Source organism: Callospermophilus lateralis, chromosome 11 (genome assembly GCF_048772815.1).
Source record: "Callospermophilus lateralis isolate mCalLat2 chromosome 11, mCalLat2.hap1, whole genome shotgun sequence".
In the NCBI taxonomy this organism is placed as follows: domain Eukaryota; kingdom Metazoa; phylum Chordata; class Mammalia; order Rodentia; family Sciuridae; genus Callospermophilus; species Callospermophilus lateralis.
The window spans coordinates 110,219,251-110,240,671 of NC_135315.1; the positions used below are offsets into that span (position 1 = coordinate 110,219,251).

At 38.2% G+C, this 21,421-nt stretch overlaps 1 protein-coding gene across 1 annotated transcript in view; it reads right to left on the bottom strand.

Annotated features, from left to right (window-relative positions):
* Positions 1–21,421, bottom strand: part of LOC143410758 (zinc finger homeobox protein 4-like) — a 38,015-nt gene that overhangs the window by 3,057 nt on the left and 13,537 nt on the right. The window contains 10 exon segments of the mRNA XM_076871498.1: positions 5,204–5,848; positions 5,851–6,399; positions 6,402–8,661; positions 8,664–10,258; positions 10,261–10,611; positions 11,164–11,181; positions 11,184–11,271; positions 11,780–11,980; positions 12,193–12,264; positions 12,266–12,327. Coding sequence (XP_076727613.1) covers positions 5,204–5,848; positions 5,851–6,399; positions 6,402–8,661; positions 8,664–10,258; positions 10,261–10,611; positions 11,164–11,181; positions 11,184–11,271; positions 11,780–11,980; positions 12,193–12,264; positions 12,266–12,327 — 5,841 coding nt within the window.

The window sequence follows — 21,421 nt, forward strand, 5'->3', positions numbered from 1 at the left end:
AGTAATCTAGAATGATTTAAAACATACAAAAGGATGTGCATGAGTTATTTGCAAATCTTATGCCATTTCACATAAGGACATGAGCATCTGTGGATATATCTGCAGGTGTCCTGGTGTAAACTGTTCAACATCACTTTCTCCTTGACCTCCATCATTACATATTGCTCTCAATTAGCCTAGATTATTATCAACAACTGCTCTTTTTAACCTTATCACACCAACTCTTCTCTGGTCTGCTTTGTAATACTTTCTCTTTCCTTTTACTATTTCTTTTACAGCTGCCAATCAAATTTGTCTTCTGCTCTTATTGGATCAATTAAAAATCCAAAATAGATGAAAAATTAAGTCTTTGAAAATAACACTGTATTTCCAGGGAACACTGATAGCAGGTGCCCACATTTTACTGAAGAATGGCTCACACACTTAAAATAAATTTAAGATGAAAATGGCTTAAGCTTTGCAAGAATATGATAGGAATGAATGAGGAAACTCCTTGATCTTTAATCCAATTCAGTTTGATAGACCTCTGAGAGTCCTGGGACTTAGACCTAGCCAGAGGTAAAAATGTAAAGTAATGGTGTTGCATTTAGGAACCAGCACTCTCATTTCCCTTGCCTTTATTCCTACAATGTCTGGTTATCTCCTTATGCTTTCCACTTGTTTCTCTAAAACATATTCACAAGAATTAAATAAATGAATATACTATTGCTGAAAAGTCTCAATACGTACTAGATAGAACATTTTTGAGGTTTCCTACCATGATGTTATGATTTCTTGATATTCTCTGCTGTTTTTCATTTAACAGAGGATAATATGATAAGTCAAAAGGAATTAATACCTAATTATAAAACTTCAAGCCTGAATGATTTGGGTGGAGAATATGTTATTTTGTTGTTATAATGATTCTGTGTTGGTCGCCAGCCTCTTTGCCTACTCACAAAAGCCACCCTTAGTTCTAGGTCAAGTATAAGGGTATGGCTTCCTACTAATTGCATCCCCTTCCACCACATATATTCCCCCCACCCTTAAATTTGAGGCATTTCTAGTTCACCTATCTCTCTAACATCAAAATTTAAGACAAAGAAAATTTTAAGTAATTAAGAAATTAAAAATATAGCAACTGTAATTAGAAAGCAATATGGGATCAATAGTTGTTGACTGAGGTTTTCCCATTACACTGTGTCTACCTGTTCCTATCTAGAGGTCATATAATGAAGTAATGGAAATTTTTAGAAGACTGCAATAAGAATTCTAAATGATACAGACAGAGATTATCAGGGATTTTTTGAAATTTAACATCTTGAGAAATAAGCTGAATTAAACAGTTACTAAGTAAAACTTTTAGGGAAAAAACAGATGGAGAAATAATAAACTATGAATATTCAGATTACTTGTAAAAGATATAAACCATAAACATTTGTAGTAAAAATTTAAGTACCTAGGATACCAAACCTAGAAGAGATGGATAATAATCATAATACAGAATTAGAGATGGTAACTCCAAACCAAATGCATATTCAATTTTCATTTATTTCATCAAGTTATGATGCTAATAATACATATTTTTTTCTGTTTCTTAATTCCTATTCCAGCTCCTATAAATTTACCATAGATCAAAATAAAGAGTTTTTTTTCTGTGATAAATTCATACTATCATAGTTTTTTTTAAACAGCCATTCCTGAAGGTAATGCTTTCTGAATAAAATGCAGGTTTCACAACACGCTTGTGTGTAATTTCAAGTTTCTTAGACTTTGATGTTGCAAACTGATTTTTGAGGTAAAAATTAAAATAAATATGTACATATGTCCAGTGGCAATTGTGCTAAAATTATTAAGAACATACTCTTATCTATATTTACCTCAAATGTGCTAGTAAATTATAATGCAGTTTACGAAAAATACAAAAAGCATGTTCTCACATTCCATTTAACGAAATTAGGCTCAGCTGTATTTCCAAATACTTGTAGAACATTTAAAATCTGATACTGTTCAAAGTGAGAAATAAGTTAAAAATAGAAAATCAAGTAATTTTTATATTCACCTTGAGCAAAATGCCAAAGGACACCAACATTGTAAAGGATAAAATGTAAATTTAAAGTTCTCTAATTTTTTTCCAGGTATACAAGAATATAATATTCTGTTGCCACTCTTCATTTTTGTTTTCATTTGATCAGGATAGAAACACTAAAATGTGAAAAAAAAAATTGGGGGTGTAGCCTTTAGACACACTCATTACTTTGAAGCATAGTTCACATTCACTGTGGTGCTTTTTAGTGATTTCCTTCAAATTAAAATCTGGAAACCCACCTTCAGAGAAATGGGAGATATTTAAAATAAAAACTTTATCAAACTAAATCCTACTAAAATTGGTCCAAAAGGAACCTGTCATAGTCTCAAAATACAGACCTATTTTACTTATGAAGTAGTTTTCTCCATTAGATTTCACTTAGCTGGGAAGTCTCTCACTCCCATAATGCAAAGGTACTTGATGGCTAAGAAATGATACATAGGAAGAAGATGATAGAAAGATGAAGAACCACTCTCTGTTCCATCAGGTGGTTAAAACATTTTTCTTTCCTCATCACAAGTAAATAAACCTAAAGAAGATGTGAACTGCAAGTGTGGGAGCTCAGGCTCTCAGATGGAGCCCCACTTATAACTCTGCTGTGCTAAAATTTAACATTTCTCACAAATAAAGGACTAATTCAAGAGAAATTGCAAACTCCAGTAGGTAGCAATGTTCATGGAACTTTTCTCTTTACAACATCCCCAGTCGGTTTTGGTGCATGATTTAATAAAGCAACAGATAAAGCACTGATTCCTGGTGTGTTTAAAGATACTCCCAGCTGTGAAGGACTTGCCTCCAACATCTTTCCTGCAATGTTGACAATTATAAAAAGGGCCATATTTCAGGGGAAGGATATAAATTATTTTGATGGTGAGTAGAATGAGGAAAAATATAGAAATATTTCATAAGCATCCCTGTCCTTCTGTCTCTCTCTTCCTTACATGCCTATGTGGGCCAGTATCAGAGTGGCAAACCAGAAGGGCAATAGGCAGAAGGATCCACTGTTCCAGCAAAGACCTGCTGACCCAGTAGAGAGAAAAACAAGATGCTTTGGTTGCTACTTGTGGGGTGACAAACCAATCATCAATTAAATCAGACTTGTTGATTACAGACATTTCAACTGTTCTTAACCCATGTAAAGTATCAAAAAAGCCCTCTATATTATATAACTGATGATAGAAATTCTGCATAAGACCTTGTTCTATGTGTTGTTAATAATCACAGTGGTATAAAAGGGGGAACCACAAGGTAACAAGACAAATACCACATTTAAAAATATTCTGTCATTACATTGTTCATAGAATACTTATGTTTGACTTAATTAAAATGTACAAGCAAAACATAATTGAAGTTCTAATATTTAAGGCCCCAAGATTATCCGGGCAATTAAGCCCTAGCTACTTTCAGGGGATAGGGAATTGGTGTGATGGCTAAAGGAAGGGACATTGTAGACATTTTCCTGGCAATGTTTTTTTTTTTTTTTCTTTTGCTGCTGGACTCTATTCTCCTTTCTAAAGACGAGAAGTCATTAGGGACAGGGAACCAGAAACCCTTTGAACAAAGGAGCTAATATTGCATATCATTGTTTCCATGCCTGACAAGCTAAAAGCTAAAAGGGGAGTAACTTCTTAATATTACAATAGCAATTTTTTTTTGGTAAGATAAGGATGGAATTGGAAGGCTTAAAATATATGTAAAAATCCAATTTATGACAATGAAAAAGTACCCTTTCCTTATGTTCTTTGTGAACTTTGTAGATATATCTAATTAGTAAAACCTAGATAAGTTTCTTTAGAATGTCAAATTTTCTTCTTAAAAAGACAAAACACCAGCTGGGTGCCGTGGTGGCTCATGCCTGTAATTCCAACAGCTCAGGAGGCTGAGGCAGGAGAATTCCAAGTTCAAAGCCAGTCTCAGGGAAAGTGAGGGGCTAAGCAACTCAATGAGATTCTGTCTCTAAATAAAACACAAAATAGAACTGGGGATATGCCTCAGTGGTTGAGTGACCCAAGTTCAATCCCTGGTACCCCCCTTCCCCTAAAGAGACAAAAGAACCACTGATAATTTGAAAATTGAAACTTTAAAAAAGAAATGACAAGAGAACTATGTTTTTCTATTTTGGGGTGATACATAAATTTTTCTTAATATTTTTGACTGCATGATAGTTTAATGTATGATATTCAATTTATTCAAACTAATATAATTGAACACATAAACTTATTCACAAAATCTAAACTGCTTAAGTTATATTTCTGTTAACAAACACAGAACTGAATTCAGCATTGAGGGGCTGCCTCAAACAGCCCAGTTTGTTATGCCTTAATTATAAAACTAAGCTATGGCAGGTCAGATGAGTAGCAAGGCATGGAATAACAGTAACAAGTAGCAATGGATGCTACAAAATTCAAAATTTCATAGTACTACTGAAGTACAATTATCATAGAAGTCATAAACTTTAAATTATGACTTATTAAAGTTATTAAACTTTAGATATGAACTTTATTACTTGCTAAGTGCAACACAGGTGGATTTCTGTGGCTAGAGCGCCCTCAACTTTTGAACTTCATTGCACTTATCGGGCAGACAAATTGAAAAAGAAAAAAAAAACAAAAATTCTGCCCCTTGGAAAGAACATAAGTGAAAAGACTGATGAATATAATATTTAATGTTTTGCTTTTTTAATAGGTATATCAAATATTACGCAACATGTTTGTGTTGGAACGTCATTTGAAATGAGTATTGAAATTGATATATACAAATAATATTTCTAAGGTAAAAAATATAATGATAAATTAATCAATACATTGCTAAGAATCTGCTATGATCTATCTAGTCTTTATTTTTCTTCATGTGCAGGTTGATTTACTTCTTGGTTATTAGAGCACTCTCTCTCTCCTTCTCTCCTCTCTCCCCCCCCCCGTATATATATATATATATATATATATATATATATATATATATATGTGTGTGTGTGTGTGTGTGTGTGTGTGTGTGTGTGTGTCAAATAATTTATAATTTATTTGGTTTCACTTACTGAAATTAAAAGAAATCCAAATTTACCCTATTCTTGGTCACTTGTGATTGACTGCTTAGTGCCATCTATTAACTAAACTGACTTTCCTTTAAATGACTTACTGTTTGAATTTTGTGGAAATCTGGGCAAGGAGGATGGACTGTTCATTCCGGGGAGAAGCACTGGAGGAAGGCCAGAGTGTCCCGGATAGGCTGCTGGCAAACTGATACCATGGAGGGAGCTGCTGTCCATCATGCTTGGCTGCTGTACAGTTAAGCCCAGAACATCTGAAGTTTTCTTTATTCGATCAAGTTCTTGCTGTGCCATCAGCTGCCGAACAGTAGTTGGAGCTAAATAATCTTTCTCCCGATCCAGCTGACTGCCCACTGTCTCTCTCACTTTTGAAATGTGCTGTTTGGAGAAAATATGATCTCTGATGGACAAGCGGGCAGAGTATTTCACCCCGCAGAGAGTACACTCTGGTTTGGTGCCTTCCGTTCCACTTTGATTGATCATGAAAGGCTTCCCTATGTTGACTTTAAATTTCTTTTCTTTTGCCCTTGCGTTTTGAAACCACACCTGGACCACCCATTTGGGCAAACCAATCTCATTGCCCAGCATTTCACATTCTTGCATGGTTGGCGTTCGGTAGTCACTGAAGCAAGCCATGAGAACCTTGAGTTGAAGATTGCTCCTCTGGGTCCTGAAACGCTTATGACCTGGCCAATCATTACTTTTGGATTTAAAAGGGTTGCTAGACCCAAATGATTCAGTGAGCTGGGGTCAGCTATGCTGGAGGTTTCACTGTGATCAGGGTCATCTGTGATATGAAAGCTTTGGTCATGGTCACCATCTTTCTCATTGAAATGGGTTGACAGACTGGTAAGTGAAAAGAGAAATTTGTCATCGCAGACCTCAGTTGTGGGTGTGGATGCTGGTTTTGGCAAAGCATCCAGAGTTTTTGGCTCTTTAGGAGAGAGTGCTGGTTTCACATCTGCAGAACTTTCTGTGGTACTTTCCATCTCAGTGTTTCCCTCATCTCCAGTGGTGGCATCGCTGATGGCTGTATTGATGGATGAAGTCTCATCAAAGTCAGCTTTAGTTTGATCATATCCAGACTCAGCAGGAGGGGCATTTAAATTCTCTACATCCTCAGGACATTCTTCTTTAAAAGAAGGGCTTAAAAGATTCTTCGGTGATAGCTCTGCTGTTTTACTAACAGGTGTTGACACTGTAGAAGCCAATTCATTCTCACTTGATAGATCAATTTTAGTTAATGGCAAAGACGGATAATCAAAATAAATGTATTTCTGTGGCTTTCTCCTCCGTCCTCTGTGGATATTAAAGGCCTTGGTGGCAAGCTGTAACCTGCCTGCTTTCCTTCATTCCAGTGCTGAGAGCAAATGTGGCTTTCTAAAGCTGACTTTGTCTTAAACAGGGCTCAGCAGAATGGACACCGTTTATGAGACTGTGCTGGACCCACTGCCCGGAACTGGCCTTTCCTTTCTTGTGCACGTGTATTCTGGAACCAGACTTGCATGACTCTTTTTTTCAGCCCGACTTCACGTGCAATATGATCGAGCATTTTGCAGGTAGGATTGGAGTTTAGCAAATATTTCTCATAGAGTATTTCCAGTTGTTCGGGGGTGATTGTGGTTCTCAAGCGCTTATCATGTTGTTGGTCTTCACCGCTATTCCCACCCTCCTTTTAGCTGCAATTATTATCTTCTTTGTCATCCAGTTTCCTTTTAAGGGAAGCAGCAACGGTGCCTGAGGTGGTAGCGGCGTGGGAGGAACTGGTCTGAGGGGGCATTTGTGTGAGAGAGCTACCCAGTAGCTGTCCAGTCATCAGAGGGTTGTTGGGATAGAATATCATGTAAGGCATGTCCAAGAGCCTTTCCAAGAATGGAGAGTGAAGGAACTGGTTTTGAGCAGCGAAGAAGTGCATGTTCTCGTGCTCCTGCCAAAGTTCCAACGTTGGGAAGGCAACGGTACACTGATCACATTGGTACTGGAGTAACTGTGGAGGTAGACTGTTCTGGAGAGAAGTCATGGAAATTTGCAGTGGACTGGAAGGGACTGGGTTTTGAGAGGCCGAGGGAGGTCTTCCAATAAGTTGGGGTTGTTTGGGTGGCTGTGGCTGTGGCTGGGTGGTGGGCGCCTGCGGTGGGTCTGTTGAAGTCGATGCTAACGATGGGGCTGGTTTGGTGCCTTGAGAAGGGGGTGAGGGGTCATTCTGCTTTGGCTTTTTGGTGGGATAGTCAGGTTTTGGAGATGTCTTCTCAGGTTCTGGTTTGGGTGACGGAATCAAGGGCATGCTAGTCCCCGAGCCAGAACTTGCTGCAGGGACAGTGGAGGTTTTGGCTGCATCCGTTTGTCCAGACACCGCACAATGCTTGTAAACCACCTGATCTGTGGCATCCATGGAGTCTTCCGTCTGGCTTTCATCTTGGGCATCGTCATCTTCATCCTTATAACACTGTTTTTTCTGATGTGTAATCAAGTCAAAGATCCTGGGGAAAACCACATTGCACTTTTTACATTGGTACTGCATGTTGCTCGTTCGAATATAGCGTTCGTTCATGAGTTCTCTCTTTTCATTGTCTTTAGTTTCTGCTTGGTTCTCATAGCTCTTTCGTGCTTTCTGCCTAGCCTTCTGGAACCATATAACAATAACCCGAGTGGGTAGATTGAGAATGGTAGAGAGTTATTCTATTTCATCATCTTTTGGGTAAGCGTTGGTGTCAAAAAAGTCTTGTAGAACCCTCAGCTGGTAGTCGGTAAACCTCGTCCTCGAAGACCTTTTGCTGAAGGAGGCATCCGACTTGTAATGTTCTAAAGAGGCGGGCTGTGGGTCAATTCGGATATCTTCCAAAACAGTGATTGGAGGGTTAGTGAAGTTGTATGGTGAATCCTTATTTCTCTGTTGTTCCTTAAAAAGGGTATTTTGAAACCAGCGTTTGATAACTTTTTGAGAAAGGCCAGATTTCTCTGCCATTTCTTGGATCTGTTCTTCACTTGGAGAATTATTGATGTCAAAATAAGCCCTCAGGATTTTTAGTTGATCATCTGTAATTCTTGTCCGGGGGCGATTGAACTGAGAATGCCTTAAGAAGTTGGCATCTAACCTGAGCTGCTGCTGGCAAAGTTGAGTGAGATCTGCTGAGAGAGTGTCCATCTGTGGCAGCTGCAGGGCAAGCTGCGGGGGTAGTGTGGGGTGTTGCACTGGTTGCATCATGATGGAAGGAAAGAGCGGAAGGTCCAGAGAAACAGGCAGCTGGACCTGGGGGGTAGCAGAAGGTGGGGGTGAAGGGGGAGTGGGAGGAGGAGGAGGGGGTGGCGGAGGGGGCGGGGGAGTGGGTGGTGGAGCTTGCAGAGGGGTAGAAACCCTGCTTGGGATTTTCATGGGACCCATGGGCGAAGGCTGTGGGGGAGCTGGTGGCAGGGGAGGAGGCGGAGGTGGAGGTGGAGGTGGAGGTGGCGGTGGCGTTTCAGGGGAAGATGGAGAAATTGGATAAAGCTTGTCATAGGCCTCCCTGTACTGACGAGCAAATTTTTCTAGTGCTCCGTAGGAAAAAAAAATTGCCCATGTACATGCTCTTGGTGACTCTTCAGGATGAGAACATTAGAAAACAATTTACCACACGTTCCACATTCCAGTTTGTCAGTGTTTTCCCCTTCGCCACTCTTGTTCTTCTTCTGTACCTTCTGCCTGTTTTCGCTATACTGGATGACTAATTCAAAACCAAAGTTTTCCAATAAAGCTTTGGCTGCATTTGTTCTGGCCCCCGAGGCTATTCGGGGTGGAGGGATGGATGGTTCTGAGGATTTTTGCTTCTTTATGTCTTTGCCTCCTTTGAGTCCTTCACCTTCATTTACAAATTCTTGCTTTGGTTTCTCTTGCTTTTCGGCAATTTCTTCTGCTTCCTTATAAGATGGTATGTCCTTCATGATCTGGCAGTCTGTATTGGCTAGATTGCTTTGCTCTTGTTTCAATAATTTGCTTGGCTGCTGCTGCTGCTGGGGTGGCTGCGGCTGCGGCTGCTGCTCCTGTTGTTTCTGAGGCTGCAGCTGGGGGTGTGTGGCTTGGTACTGTTGTGCTTGCTGCTGTAGAATCTGGAGTTGAGTTTGGCCAACATAATGTTGCGTTTGAATCTGCTGCTCCAGATCCTCAAGCAAGGAGCCAGCCATTCCCGTCATGCCTGGCATACCAAATGTGGCAGAGCCTGGCAAGCCCAAATCTGGACCCAGACTGAATTCTGTCCCAGGTATATAGAATGGAAAGAGAAACTGAGGCTGCTGAAACTGCAGCAGTGTTTCTGGAGTCATGGGAAAATGAGGCAAAAAGGCTGGGTTTAGAAACTGTGGCTGAAAAAACGCAGCTTGCTGTTGTAACTCATGCTGCAGTTGCATCTGAATTTGTGCTGGTGACTACGGTGGGTGATGTGTAGGCTGAGCAGAGATTAATTCAGGAGTTTGCTTTTTATTTAATTCTTTGGCATCTAAGTGGGTATCTTTGCTGTTGACTGCTGCTAAACTCATGGAATCTAACATCCCTTGGCCAGGGCTATTTACGTTTGCTGCAATGCTGTGTCCACTGTCCACATGCCCGCTGGGCTCCAGCTTTGCAGCCCTGGCCTTTGTCTGGTGGAGCACAGACCTCATGTGGATTTCCAATGTCGAGCTTTGGCTGTATGCAACATTGCAGATGCTGCACTTGTAGGGTTAGTTGTCTGTGCTGCTGTTGGTTTCTTGTGGGACAGGACTGGAGGCTTCCTGCAAAACCTTTTTCAACTTTTGCAGGTGAGAGACTAAATTATAATGGACCAAAAGAATGTTCTTTTGGGTGAATGACTCTTTACACACTGTACATTTATATGGACAAGATGGATCAAGGAATTTTTCCATTGTAAAATTGGGCCCTTTTCTAAAAGGTAAGGTCCACTTTGGTTCAGAGCCCAAATCATCTGGAATAGAACTACTATCACTTCCTACAGGACTTGCCTTCCCTTCATGGTCTACCTCATACTCTCTCTCCATTTCCTGTTCTAAGCCATGGTCATCTTGGGCCATAGCTTCACGTTGTGCCCAAAGTTCACCATTCACGGGCAAGGAGGCATAGAGCTGTTGGAGTTCAGTTTCACTCAGTTCTGGGTGGCCTGCTTCCAAGTGTTTTCTAAAGCCTGGAATGTATGGAAACTACACTGGCAGAGGTTACACATTGTTGCAGCCCGAATTGCATGATACTGGGAATGTATCTGAAGCTTCTGCATAGTTTTAAAAGCCAAGCTACAATGGTTACAGCAATACTTATAAACATGACGGTCAGAAACAGAGAGGTTGGCGTTTTGCTGTTCGTTTAGTTGATCTTGCAGTGTGTCAGGGATTTTCACATCCTTACTGCTATTTTTATTCCATTCCAATATTTCTGGGGGCTCTTTAGCTGGTTTCTGCTCCTCACTCTTTATTTCCAAGCTAGCCTTTGAATCCTCAAGACCTGCCATACTTTTTTCATCCATTGGGCTTTCACCTGTTCAGAGAAAGCACAAACCTCTGTTACGAAATCTATGGCTCCAATATCAATAGATTGTAAATAGGATAATTATAAAGATCTCTGACTTAACTGATTCTTTGGATATTTATTAAGTAATTAAATATTACTTTAAATATTTACTAAGTAACTACTAACAGCCCTGGACTGGATCCTGAAGACATGATAATGAGTAAGAATTCATCATCAATCTTGGGGAATTTCAGGATAGGGAAGAAAACAAGTCAAAAGTAAAGAAAAAAATACACTATGCTACAATCAGCATGATAACAAGGGCCATAACCTTGGTGTTAGTTCATTAAAACAACATAGAATATTCTTGGCTGTTCAGCAATTAGATTTCTCAAGGACAGGTGGAGATAACCAGTTGTCAAATATGTCTTGGAAAATAAGGCTCACAGAAACATTGTACATTTTCTTCCCTTCATGCTTTTTAAAAATAAATCTTTAATGGTAAGAATCTTGGCGCACTGCCACAAGGGCAAGTCCCTGAGTGCTTTTTCCACAGATCTTCATCATAAGCTGGAATACCTGTATATTTCCCACTGTCATGGCTGCAGGTGTGTCCCGCTCTGACTTCTCAGAGGCAGCTGCTGGCAGCAGCATACTGTTTGGCATCATCATGTCAGGGACAGGCACCTTTAAAAACCAAAAGGGTTCCAGGTTAAATGTACTCCAGAAAATCATAAATTCCATCACTTCTCCCATTTGGCAGCAGCATATCCCATTTGCATTTTTCCAACCAAAGCAGGGACATCTATCCCTTCAGATTTCAGACCAATGCTGTTACAATGCTGTACTTTTCTTTCTCTTAATTATGGTTTCAAGCTTTTTGTAGGTCTATTTTTTTATAATGATAATCAAGAAACTTTGAAATGCAAAGTGCCCACATGAGTCATTTGATTAACATTACAGATATAAAAAGACCACAAAATACGTAATTAATTAGGCTATGCTTTGTATCATTTTTTTTTCTCTAAGCAAAAGAGACCACAAATGGGCCTCCACTGTGATTTCTATAACACAGTCAATAAAAGACCTTTCAGTCGCTCAGAAGAAATAAATTTCTACCAACCCATAATTACATATTTGCATTCATAGTTTACCCAGATCATGTCACACATGCATCAACATTTGGTATCCTTACTGTCATAAGCAGCTTCTCCACACAATCTGGAGACACACTGCGCAAATGAGTCAGGTGCAGCTGGAGATGCATTTTGTTGCTGAGGACGTCCTGGCAGAGAGGACAGCAGATGACTGGTTGCACTGAGTGCTGTGACAGCACGTGCATCTGGATCCGACTTTGGTCCCTACTATTGTAGTTACAATAAAGACACTGATAGAACTGGAAAAGACTGAATAAACATGACCTCTGTGAGTTAATGTATTTTGATGTCTTCAGAACTTTGGCAGTAATACCAAGTGTTAATAATATTGCCCTTGGACATGTCTATGTGCATTTCAATCACATGGAATTTGGGAGGCTCTTAAACTATTAGTAACAGGTAAACAAACAAACAAAAAGAGATTTCCACAACAAAGGAAAACATTATTTACCTGTTCATGACAGAATTTATTGTCCTCTGAAGGTTTTGACCTTTTTGTTGCAACATCCTCTTCTTCCGCCAACCAGGAGTGGCTGGGTGCCCCCTGCTACACTGACTTTTAGCTCCTTCTCTGGTGTGATTATTCCTGATTGCAAAAAGAATAGAGCAACTCAAATTATAAACATGATATCATAAATAGAAAATTATGTTTTTCAAATAACTGACTCTCAATTAACTGAGTCACAAAAAGAATTAGGCAAGCACTTTTAAATGATGCTCAGATCAAAAGACAAGAAACACATCTTTTTTGTCCACTGACTAAGTAGACTTTATAAATATATTTTCAAATATACTCCTGTCTCATGTTTAGATAAACAATTGCTTTATGAGGTTAATCCAAATACTTGGTGTTAAAGACGACTTAAAATTTTGCCCAGATGAGCAATGTAATATGGTGGAGTCTCACACACATCAAAGAAAAGAGCACAATTCTAATTTCCCAATCTAACAAAAAATTCTTTCCAGCATCAATTTGCCTGATAATCTCCTCTGTGTGGCTGGATATTACAGCGACATTGGGTAGGCATGTCACATACATCTCACGACAAACACAAAACTTCATTTACCAGCCATTCCAATCTCATCATAGCACGGCATCATCTGACCTTTTTTGTGCTGTTTATTTTGAGTGTTTTTAATTTTAACTTTCAATTTTCACCATCTTCCAGTCAATTTGCAACTAAATTATTTCCAGGGTGAGGACACTATCACTGGACAACTGGGTGCAAATACATCTTGAAACGCAATGAAGCTAAACCATTGATTGCTATCAGACCCTGAGTAAATATATAGTCTAGGCGTAATCTGATTGTATGCTGTGCATGAAGATTTATCTTGATTTTTCTTCAATCCACATGCAGTTCATGTAAATGAATAAATTGAAGTGATTTTTTTCTTTTTTTTCAAAATAACCCACTTTTAATTTAAAAATAAGGTCAAGGGTGTTTTGGAAACAAAATAAAAATGAACAATATTTTTACTCTGGGTACAGATGCATAATATATACCATATAAATAAATTCAGAAATCTCAAATTCATAACAAATGCAAGGGTTATACTGAGGAGACTAAATTAAAATAGAATCTAAATGATATAATGACAATAATTTTATTCCTTTAGGTTTGAATTAGTTCCTGACATACAGAATTAGTGCTGAGTTTTCTACAGATTACATTGATATTGATTTCTGAATTTATAAACATTGGATTTTATTTTAATTAACACTTTTGTTCTCTATTTGCATATGCTGTAGAGAAATTCAAATTCTTTTTAGATGTTTAAAAAATAACGTGTCATTTGTATTTGAATAAACTTAAATTTGAAATAAATTTAAAGTCTCATTATATTGATTAAAAAGTATCTGATTATCTGATACCTAAAGATGTGCTAAAACTGGGGATGTTCATCTCACAATTAATAAAAATTCATTTTTCTTTCTCAAAGGAAAGGCAGAATATAATTTATGCTTAGTAGATGTTAAAAAATTTACAAAAACAATATGATATTTAATATTTGCAAATTCACTGTTTACGTATCAGATCAAGTTGTGCAAAATTGACTGTCATTAAAATCAGCAAGTGCCTATCAGTTGCCTTCGCCTGTGAAATTTTTCTTTAAAAGTTTCTATTAATGAGTAAGAATATGCTTCCTTAGAAGATGAATACACCATGATGTACCCCTTTTCATTATATTTTGCTCCTAGTAGAATTGGACAAGACAAAATTATAAGTCCATTCAAGACTATCACAAAAAAAAGTTGAAAAAAAATGTCCATGACATTTGTTGCTTGTAGGCCATTTGAAGCATCAGAAATAGAATAAACTTTCCAGAAACTTTTATTAAATGTATATTCATGGGCTTAATTAAAAATACACACACACACACACACACACACAAATGTGTATCTTATCCTGACATTGATATTATAAAAGAGAATAAAAGACCACACATTAGGGTGCCTGCTTGTAATCTCAGCAGATCAGGGGGCTGAGGCAGGAGGATTGCAAGTTTGGGGCCAGCCTGGGCAGTGCAGCAAGACACCATCTCAAAATAACAAGTGAAAAGGGCTGGAGGTTTAGTTCAGTGGTAGATTGCCCAGGAGTTCAATCCCCAGTAAACCAACCAAACAAACAAAACCATAAAAAAGTATTAAGTTCAAGATTTGAGACATTTTACTAAGCCTATACAGTGATGTGTGTTTTTTGGTATAATTTATACCTGTGAATTAAGGATATATTGCCTTTATTTTATGCTTATTATATTCATCAAAAATATAATTGTTTTGGGGGCTAGGTTTGTAGCTCAGTGGTAGAGTACTTTCCTAGCACGTGTGAGACAATAAGTTCTATCCTCATCACCACATAAAAATAAATAAATAAAATAAAGGTACTACATCCATCTACAACTAAAAATATCTTAAAATACTGTTCTGTGTTGCATCAAGAAAGGAAAATTTAAGTTTTAACTATTATAGGGCTATTTGGCTAATTAACTGCATTCATTGAACCACGAGTGTTCACATAAGCTGTGAAGTTTCCAAGACCATTTTGCTTTAAATTAAGAAGCTATAAAATTATAAATAAAGGCTAGCCTGCCTAACTTTAGCTAGGTGCCCTAAAAATGAAAATATCTCATAGTAAGTAGAATGAGAGAATACTGAAGTATAATAACCTATGACAAAAATGACTCTTAAGCTTGAGGAGGTTGGGAGGACTATTTTTTTTTAATATATACTTATTTTTATTTATTTATTTATTTTTATGTGGTGTTCAGGATCAAACCCAGGGTCTCATACATGCAAGGCAAGTGCTCTACCCCTGAGCCACAACTCCAGCCCTGGGAGGACTATTTGTAAAGACAGTAGAAGACACAGTTTACATATATTTGTCTTTAATACTCAGAGGGGTGTAATCTCAAGTTTAATATGATGCCATTCCTGGCAAAGTACAGGAAATTTGCTTGGTTGTTTTTCCTGAGTTCTAATTTCCTAGACATGTCTTTTATTAGATAAAGGCCAATTTAGGAAGGTTCTGATAATGTTCTGTGATTAGTTAGTTTGTATTTGCAAACTTAAATTTTAAATAAACCCAGTTTGTTACCCTAGACCAGAAAAAAATTGAAATGGATCATAATATATTTTGTGTCACAAAGGACACCAAAATATTCTCAAAGAACAATGTCATTTTAATGAATTTTAACTAAAAAATGAAGTCAAATTACAAATAAACACTACCACATAGATGAGCCAATGATTATCTGTCAGTTATAGGATTAGTTAATTTGCATGAGATTGCTAATATAAAAAATGACATAATTCATTTCAATTCAGATGCCACCTACTTAATAACTCTCAATCCCTAAAATACAGAAGGTTGTAAAATGGTTTATACTCATAACAAGTGAGGAAAATCCAATAATGCATGTGTACCCCTAGCAAATCTTGAAAAAAACAATAAAACAAAACACTGAGTTATTATTTGAGTCAATATATTTGATAAAGTTTGAATACTATAAAACTTGGATATAGGGGAGACCCAACATGGCTGCCGGCAAGGAGGCAGCACTTTCAATGCCTCCGCAGGAACAGGAGCAGAGAGGACCATTAATTCACCTGCATACAGCCTGCTGAGGGACTTCTAGCAAAATTCCGCTGAAAGGAGACCTGCCGGGAATTAGTAAGTCTATTAGAGGGGTCACTTTGTCCCAGACGAGTGAATCTCAGCGAGTGAAACTCAGCAGAAACTCATGGCCAACGCCGAACCCCTGCTGCTGCCCACACTTTGCAGCGTACTTACAAACGGCCACAGCCTGCTTGGGCCCCAGCCATCCTAGCGCAGAGGCGGTTCGGCGCTGCAAACGACCACCCCCTCCGATCACCCCCTCCCCACCCCGCCGGCTCGGCGCTGTGAACAACGACCCCCACCCCCCACCCCTGCCCCGCCGCGCTTGTGTAAACAGCTCCCACTGGGGCGCGGTCCCGCCGGCTCAGCCGAAAAACCGCTGCTCACACATTGCAGCGAGTATACGGAAGGCTGGGTCCTGCCTTCCCAGCTCTGTGAGCCGCCTTTGGCGGTTCGGCAATGGAAACAACCACCCCAACCCCCAACCCCTGCCCGGCGCTGCTAAAGGCCCCGCCCGCCTGGCTCTTGCACGGGGGAATCAGGAGTGGCGCGCGTGACCCGCGGCGCGGAATTCCGGCTACCGCTATCACCAGTGCTGACAACTGAGGTCTCTTGCACCAACCTCCAGGGGCGTGGCTACCAGAGGGCAAGCAAATTCGCTGGGGGTTCTCAGCCCCAAGCTCTACAAACTTAGGGTCCAAGGGAATGGCAAACAGGGAGAATGTGCCCAGGCGTTCTTGAAAACAGGGCTCACAGGAACAGCAGACTTGGTGTGTAGCCAATATTGTGGTGAGCTTCACCGGTGCACTCAGGATTAGAGACCCGCCCAGTCCAGGAGGAAGAGCTGATGCACAGCAATTGGCTCCCGCCTACTGAGAGGAGAAGCTTGGCCCGGTGGGCACAGCTCCACCTACTGGAAGAATAGTGAATCGAACTCTAAGACTGCATTTTTTTTTTTTCTTTTCTCTGGACTCCTGTTTTGTTCACACTATGGATGATCTCTCTCATACCAGAATTGTAGTTAACAATCTGAATTGATGAGTCTAAAAGACTGCATGTATTAAATTTTTTTTTATTGGTTTTGTTTTGTTTTTGTTGTTGTTTTCCCCAAATTTTTATTAATTCATTTTATCTTATTTTTTAATAATAATTTTCATTTTTATTATTGCAATTATGATTTCTTTTTAATTCTTTTTAATTTTCTGATTCCTTTCTCTCTCTCTTCTTTTCTTCTGTCTTTGCATTTATTTTCAATTCTCATATTCCCCCTTCCTTGAATTCTGCCTGCTTACTCTCATTCTCCTTGGTGACTTATTCCCTCCCCCTATAATACCTTTCCTCCCAAGCAGCAAATAAATTTATAGGAGTAATCAACAACTCAGTAGTCAAACAGAACAAGAATCAATATGAAAAAGCAAGGAAGGAAAGGAGTACAAACAATGCAGGAAGGCCTAAATACCCAGGAGAATATAGATTCATCAGAAAAATGGTCATATAAAGACCTCAAGGAATACCTTAGACAGATGGAATGGAACCTTAAAGAGGATACGAGACAGCAAATTCAAGCAGCAAAAGAACACATTGAGAACGAATTACAAAAACAGATAAAAGAAGAAGTTAAGCATCTTTATCAGTAGATAGAGATTATAAAAAAGAATCAGACAATAATCTTAGAAATGAAGGAACTTATAAACCAAATTAAAAACTCAAATGAGAGTATCACTAACAGAGTGGAGCAAGTAGAAGCCAGAACTTCAGATAATGAAGACAAAATATATCATCTTGAAAAGAGTCTAGCCAACTCTGAAAGGCTGGTTAAAAATCACGAGAGAAGCATCCAAGAGATATGTAATAACATTAAAAAACCAAATTTAAGAGTGATTGGGATAGAGGAAGGCACAGAGATTCAAACCAAGGGAATGTGTAATCTACTACATGAAATAATTACAGAAAACTTTCCAGAAATAAAAAAGGAAACAGATATACAAATTGTAGATGCATACAGAACACCGAGCATACAAAATCAAAGTAGACCAACGCCAAGACACATTGTTATGAAGATATCCAATATACAGAACAAAGAGAAAATATTAAAAGCTACAAGAGAAAGGAGGCAGATTACATTCAGGGGTAAACCAATAAGGTTAACAGCGGATTTTTCATCTCAGACACTGAAAGTGAGAAGATCCTGGAACAACGTATTTCAAACACTGAAAGACAATGGATGCCAACCAAGAATTCTGTATCCAGCAAAATTAAGCTTCAGGTACGACAACGAAATAAAAATCTTTCATGATAAACAAAAGCTAAAAGAATTTGCAGCCAGAAAACCAGCATTGCAGAATATCTTGGGCAAAACACTACACGAGGAAGAAATGAGAAACAATAACCAAAGCCAACAGTGGGAAGTGCCCCAGTAAAGACTGACGGAGGGGGGAAAGCTAATCATGGAGAAATAAACTAAATTAAAAAAAAAAAAAAGAGAGAGACAAATAATCAAACATGGATGGAAGTACAAACCATATAGCAATAGTAACTCTAAACATTAATGGTTTAAACTCTCCAATAAAGCGACATAGACTGGTAACATGGATTAAAAAAACAAATCCAACAATATGCTGCCTCCAGGAGACACATCTGACAGGAAAAGACATACACAGGCTGAAGGTGAAAGGTTGGGAAAAAATATACCATGCACACGGTCCTCGCAAACAAGCAGGTGTGGCCATCCTCATATCGAACAAAATCGACTTCAAGACTAAGTTAATCCAAAGGGATAAGGAAGGCCACTATATACTGTTAAAAGAAACCATTCACCAACAAGACATAACAATTATCAATATTTATGCACCAAATAATGGTGCTGCGACGTTCATAAAACAAATTCTCCTCAAGTTCAAGAATCAAATAGACCACAATACAATAATTATGGGTGACTTCAACACACCTCTCTCAACATTGGACAGATCCTCCAAACAAAAGTTGAATAAAGAAACTATAGATCTAAATAACACAATCAATAACCTAGACTTAACTGACATATATAGAATATATCAACCATCATCAAGTGGATATACTTTTTTCTCAGCAGCACATGGATCCTTCTCAAAAATAGACCATATATTATGCCATAGGGCAAACCTCAGTAAATATAAAGGGGTGGAGATAATACCATGCATTTTATCTGATCATAATGGAATGAAACTGGAAATCAATGATAAAAGAAGGATGGGAAAATCCTATATCACATGGAAAATGAACAATATGTTACTGAATGATCAATGGGTTACAGAAGACATAAAGGAGGAAATCAAAAAATTCTTAGAGATAAATGAAAATACAGACACAACTTATCGGAATCTATGGGACACAATGAAAGCAGTTTTAAGAGGGAAATTCATCGCCTGGAGGTCATTCCTCAAAAAAAAAGAAAAACCAACAAATAAATGAGCTCACACTTCATCTCAAAGCCCTGGAAAAGGAAGAACAAAACAACAGCAAATGCAGCAGAAGGCAAGAAATAATTAAAATCAGAGCGGAAATCAACGAAATTGAAACAAAAGAAACTATTGAAAAAAATCAACAAAACTAAAAGTTGGTTCTTCGAAAAAATAAACAAGATTGACAGACCCTTAGCCATGCTAACGAAGAGAAGAAGAGAGAGAACTCAAATTACAAACATACAGGATGAAAAAGGCAATATCACAACAGATGCTACAGAAATACAGAAGACAATTAGAAATTATTTTGAAAACCTATATTCCAATAAAATAGAAGATAGTGAAGACATCGATAAATTTCTTAAGACATATGATTTGCCCAGACTGAGTCAGGAGGATACACACAATTTGAACAGACCAATATCAATGGAGGAAATTGAAGAAGCAATCAAGAGACTACCCACCAAGAAAAGCCCAGGACCGGATGGGTATACAGCGGAGTTTTACAAAACTTTTAAAGAAGAATTAATACCAATACTTTTCAAGTTATTTCAGGAAATAGAAAAAGAGGGAGCTCTTCCAAATTCATTCTATGAGGCCAACATCACGTTGATTCCGAAACCAGACAAAGACACCTCAAAGAAAGAAAATTACAGACCAATATCCCTGATGAACCTAGATGCAAAAATCCTCAATAAAATTCTGGCGAATCGGATACAAAGGCACATCAAAAAAATTGTGCACCATGATCAAGTAGGATTCATCCCTGGGATGCAAGGATGGTTCAATATACGGAAATCAATAAATGTTATTCACCACATCAATAGACTTAAAGATAAGAACCATATGATCATCTCGATAGATGCAGAAAAAGCATTCGACAAAATACAGCATCCCTTTATGTTCAAAACATTAGAAAAACTAGGGATAACAGGAAATTACCTTGACATTGTAAAAGCTATCTATGCTAAGCCTCAGGCTAGCATCATTCTGAATGGAGAAAAATTGAAGGCATTCCCTCTAAAATCTGGAACAAGACAGGGATGCCCTCTATCACCACTTCTATTCAATATAGTTCTCGAAACACTGGCCAGAGCAATTAGACAGACAAAAGAAATTAAAGGCATAAAAATTGGAAAAGAAGAACTTAAATTATCATTATTTGCGGATGACATGATTTTATACCTAGAAGACCCAAAAGGGTCTACAAAAAAACTACTAGAACTAATAAATGAATTCAGCAAAGTAGCAGGTTATAAAATCAACACACATAAATCAAAGGTATTCCTGTATATCAGCAACAAAACTTCTGAAATGGAAATGAGGAAAACCACTCCATTCACAATATCCTCAAAAAAAATAAAATACTTGGGAATCAACCTAACAAAAGAGGTGAAAGATTTATACAATGAAAACTACAGAACCCTAAAGAGAGAAGTAGAAGAAGATCTTAGAAGATGGAAAAATATACCCTGTTCATGGATAGGCAGAACTAACATCATCAAAATGGCGATATTACCAAAAGTTCTATATAGGTTTAATGCAATGCCAATAAAAATCCCAAAGGCATTGCTTGTAGAAATAAATAAAGCAATCATGAAATTCATATGGAAAAATAAAAGACCCAGAATAGCAAAAGTAATTCTAAGCAGGAAGTGTGAATCAGGCGGTATAGCGATACCAGATTTCAAACTATATTACAGAGCAATAGTAACAAAGACAGCATGGTACTGGTACCAAAACAGGCGGGTGGACCAATGGTACAGAATAGAGGACACAGAGACCAATCCACAAAGTTACAACTATCTTATACTTGATAAAGGGGCTAAAAACATGCAATGGAGGAAGGATAGCATCTTCAACAAATGGTGTTGGGAAAACTGGAAATCCATATGCAACAAAATGAAACTGAACCCCCTCCTCTCACCATGCACAAAAGTTAACTCAAAATGGATCAAAGACCTTGATATCAAATCAGAGACTCTGCGTCTGATAGAAGAAAGAGTTGGCTACGATCTACATATAGTGGGGTCGGGCTCCAAATTCCTTAATAGGACACCCATAGCACAAGAGTTAATAGCAAGAATCAACAAATGGGACTTACTTAAACTAAAAAGTT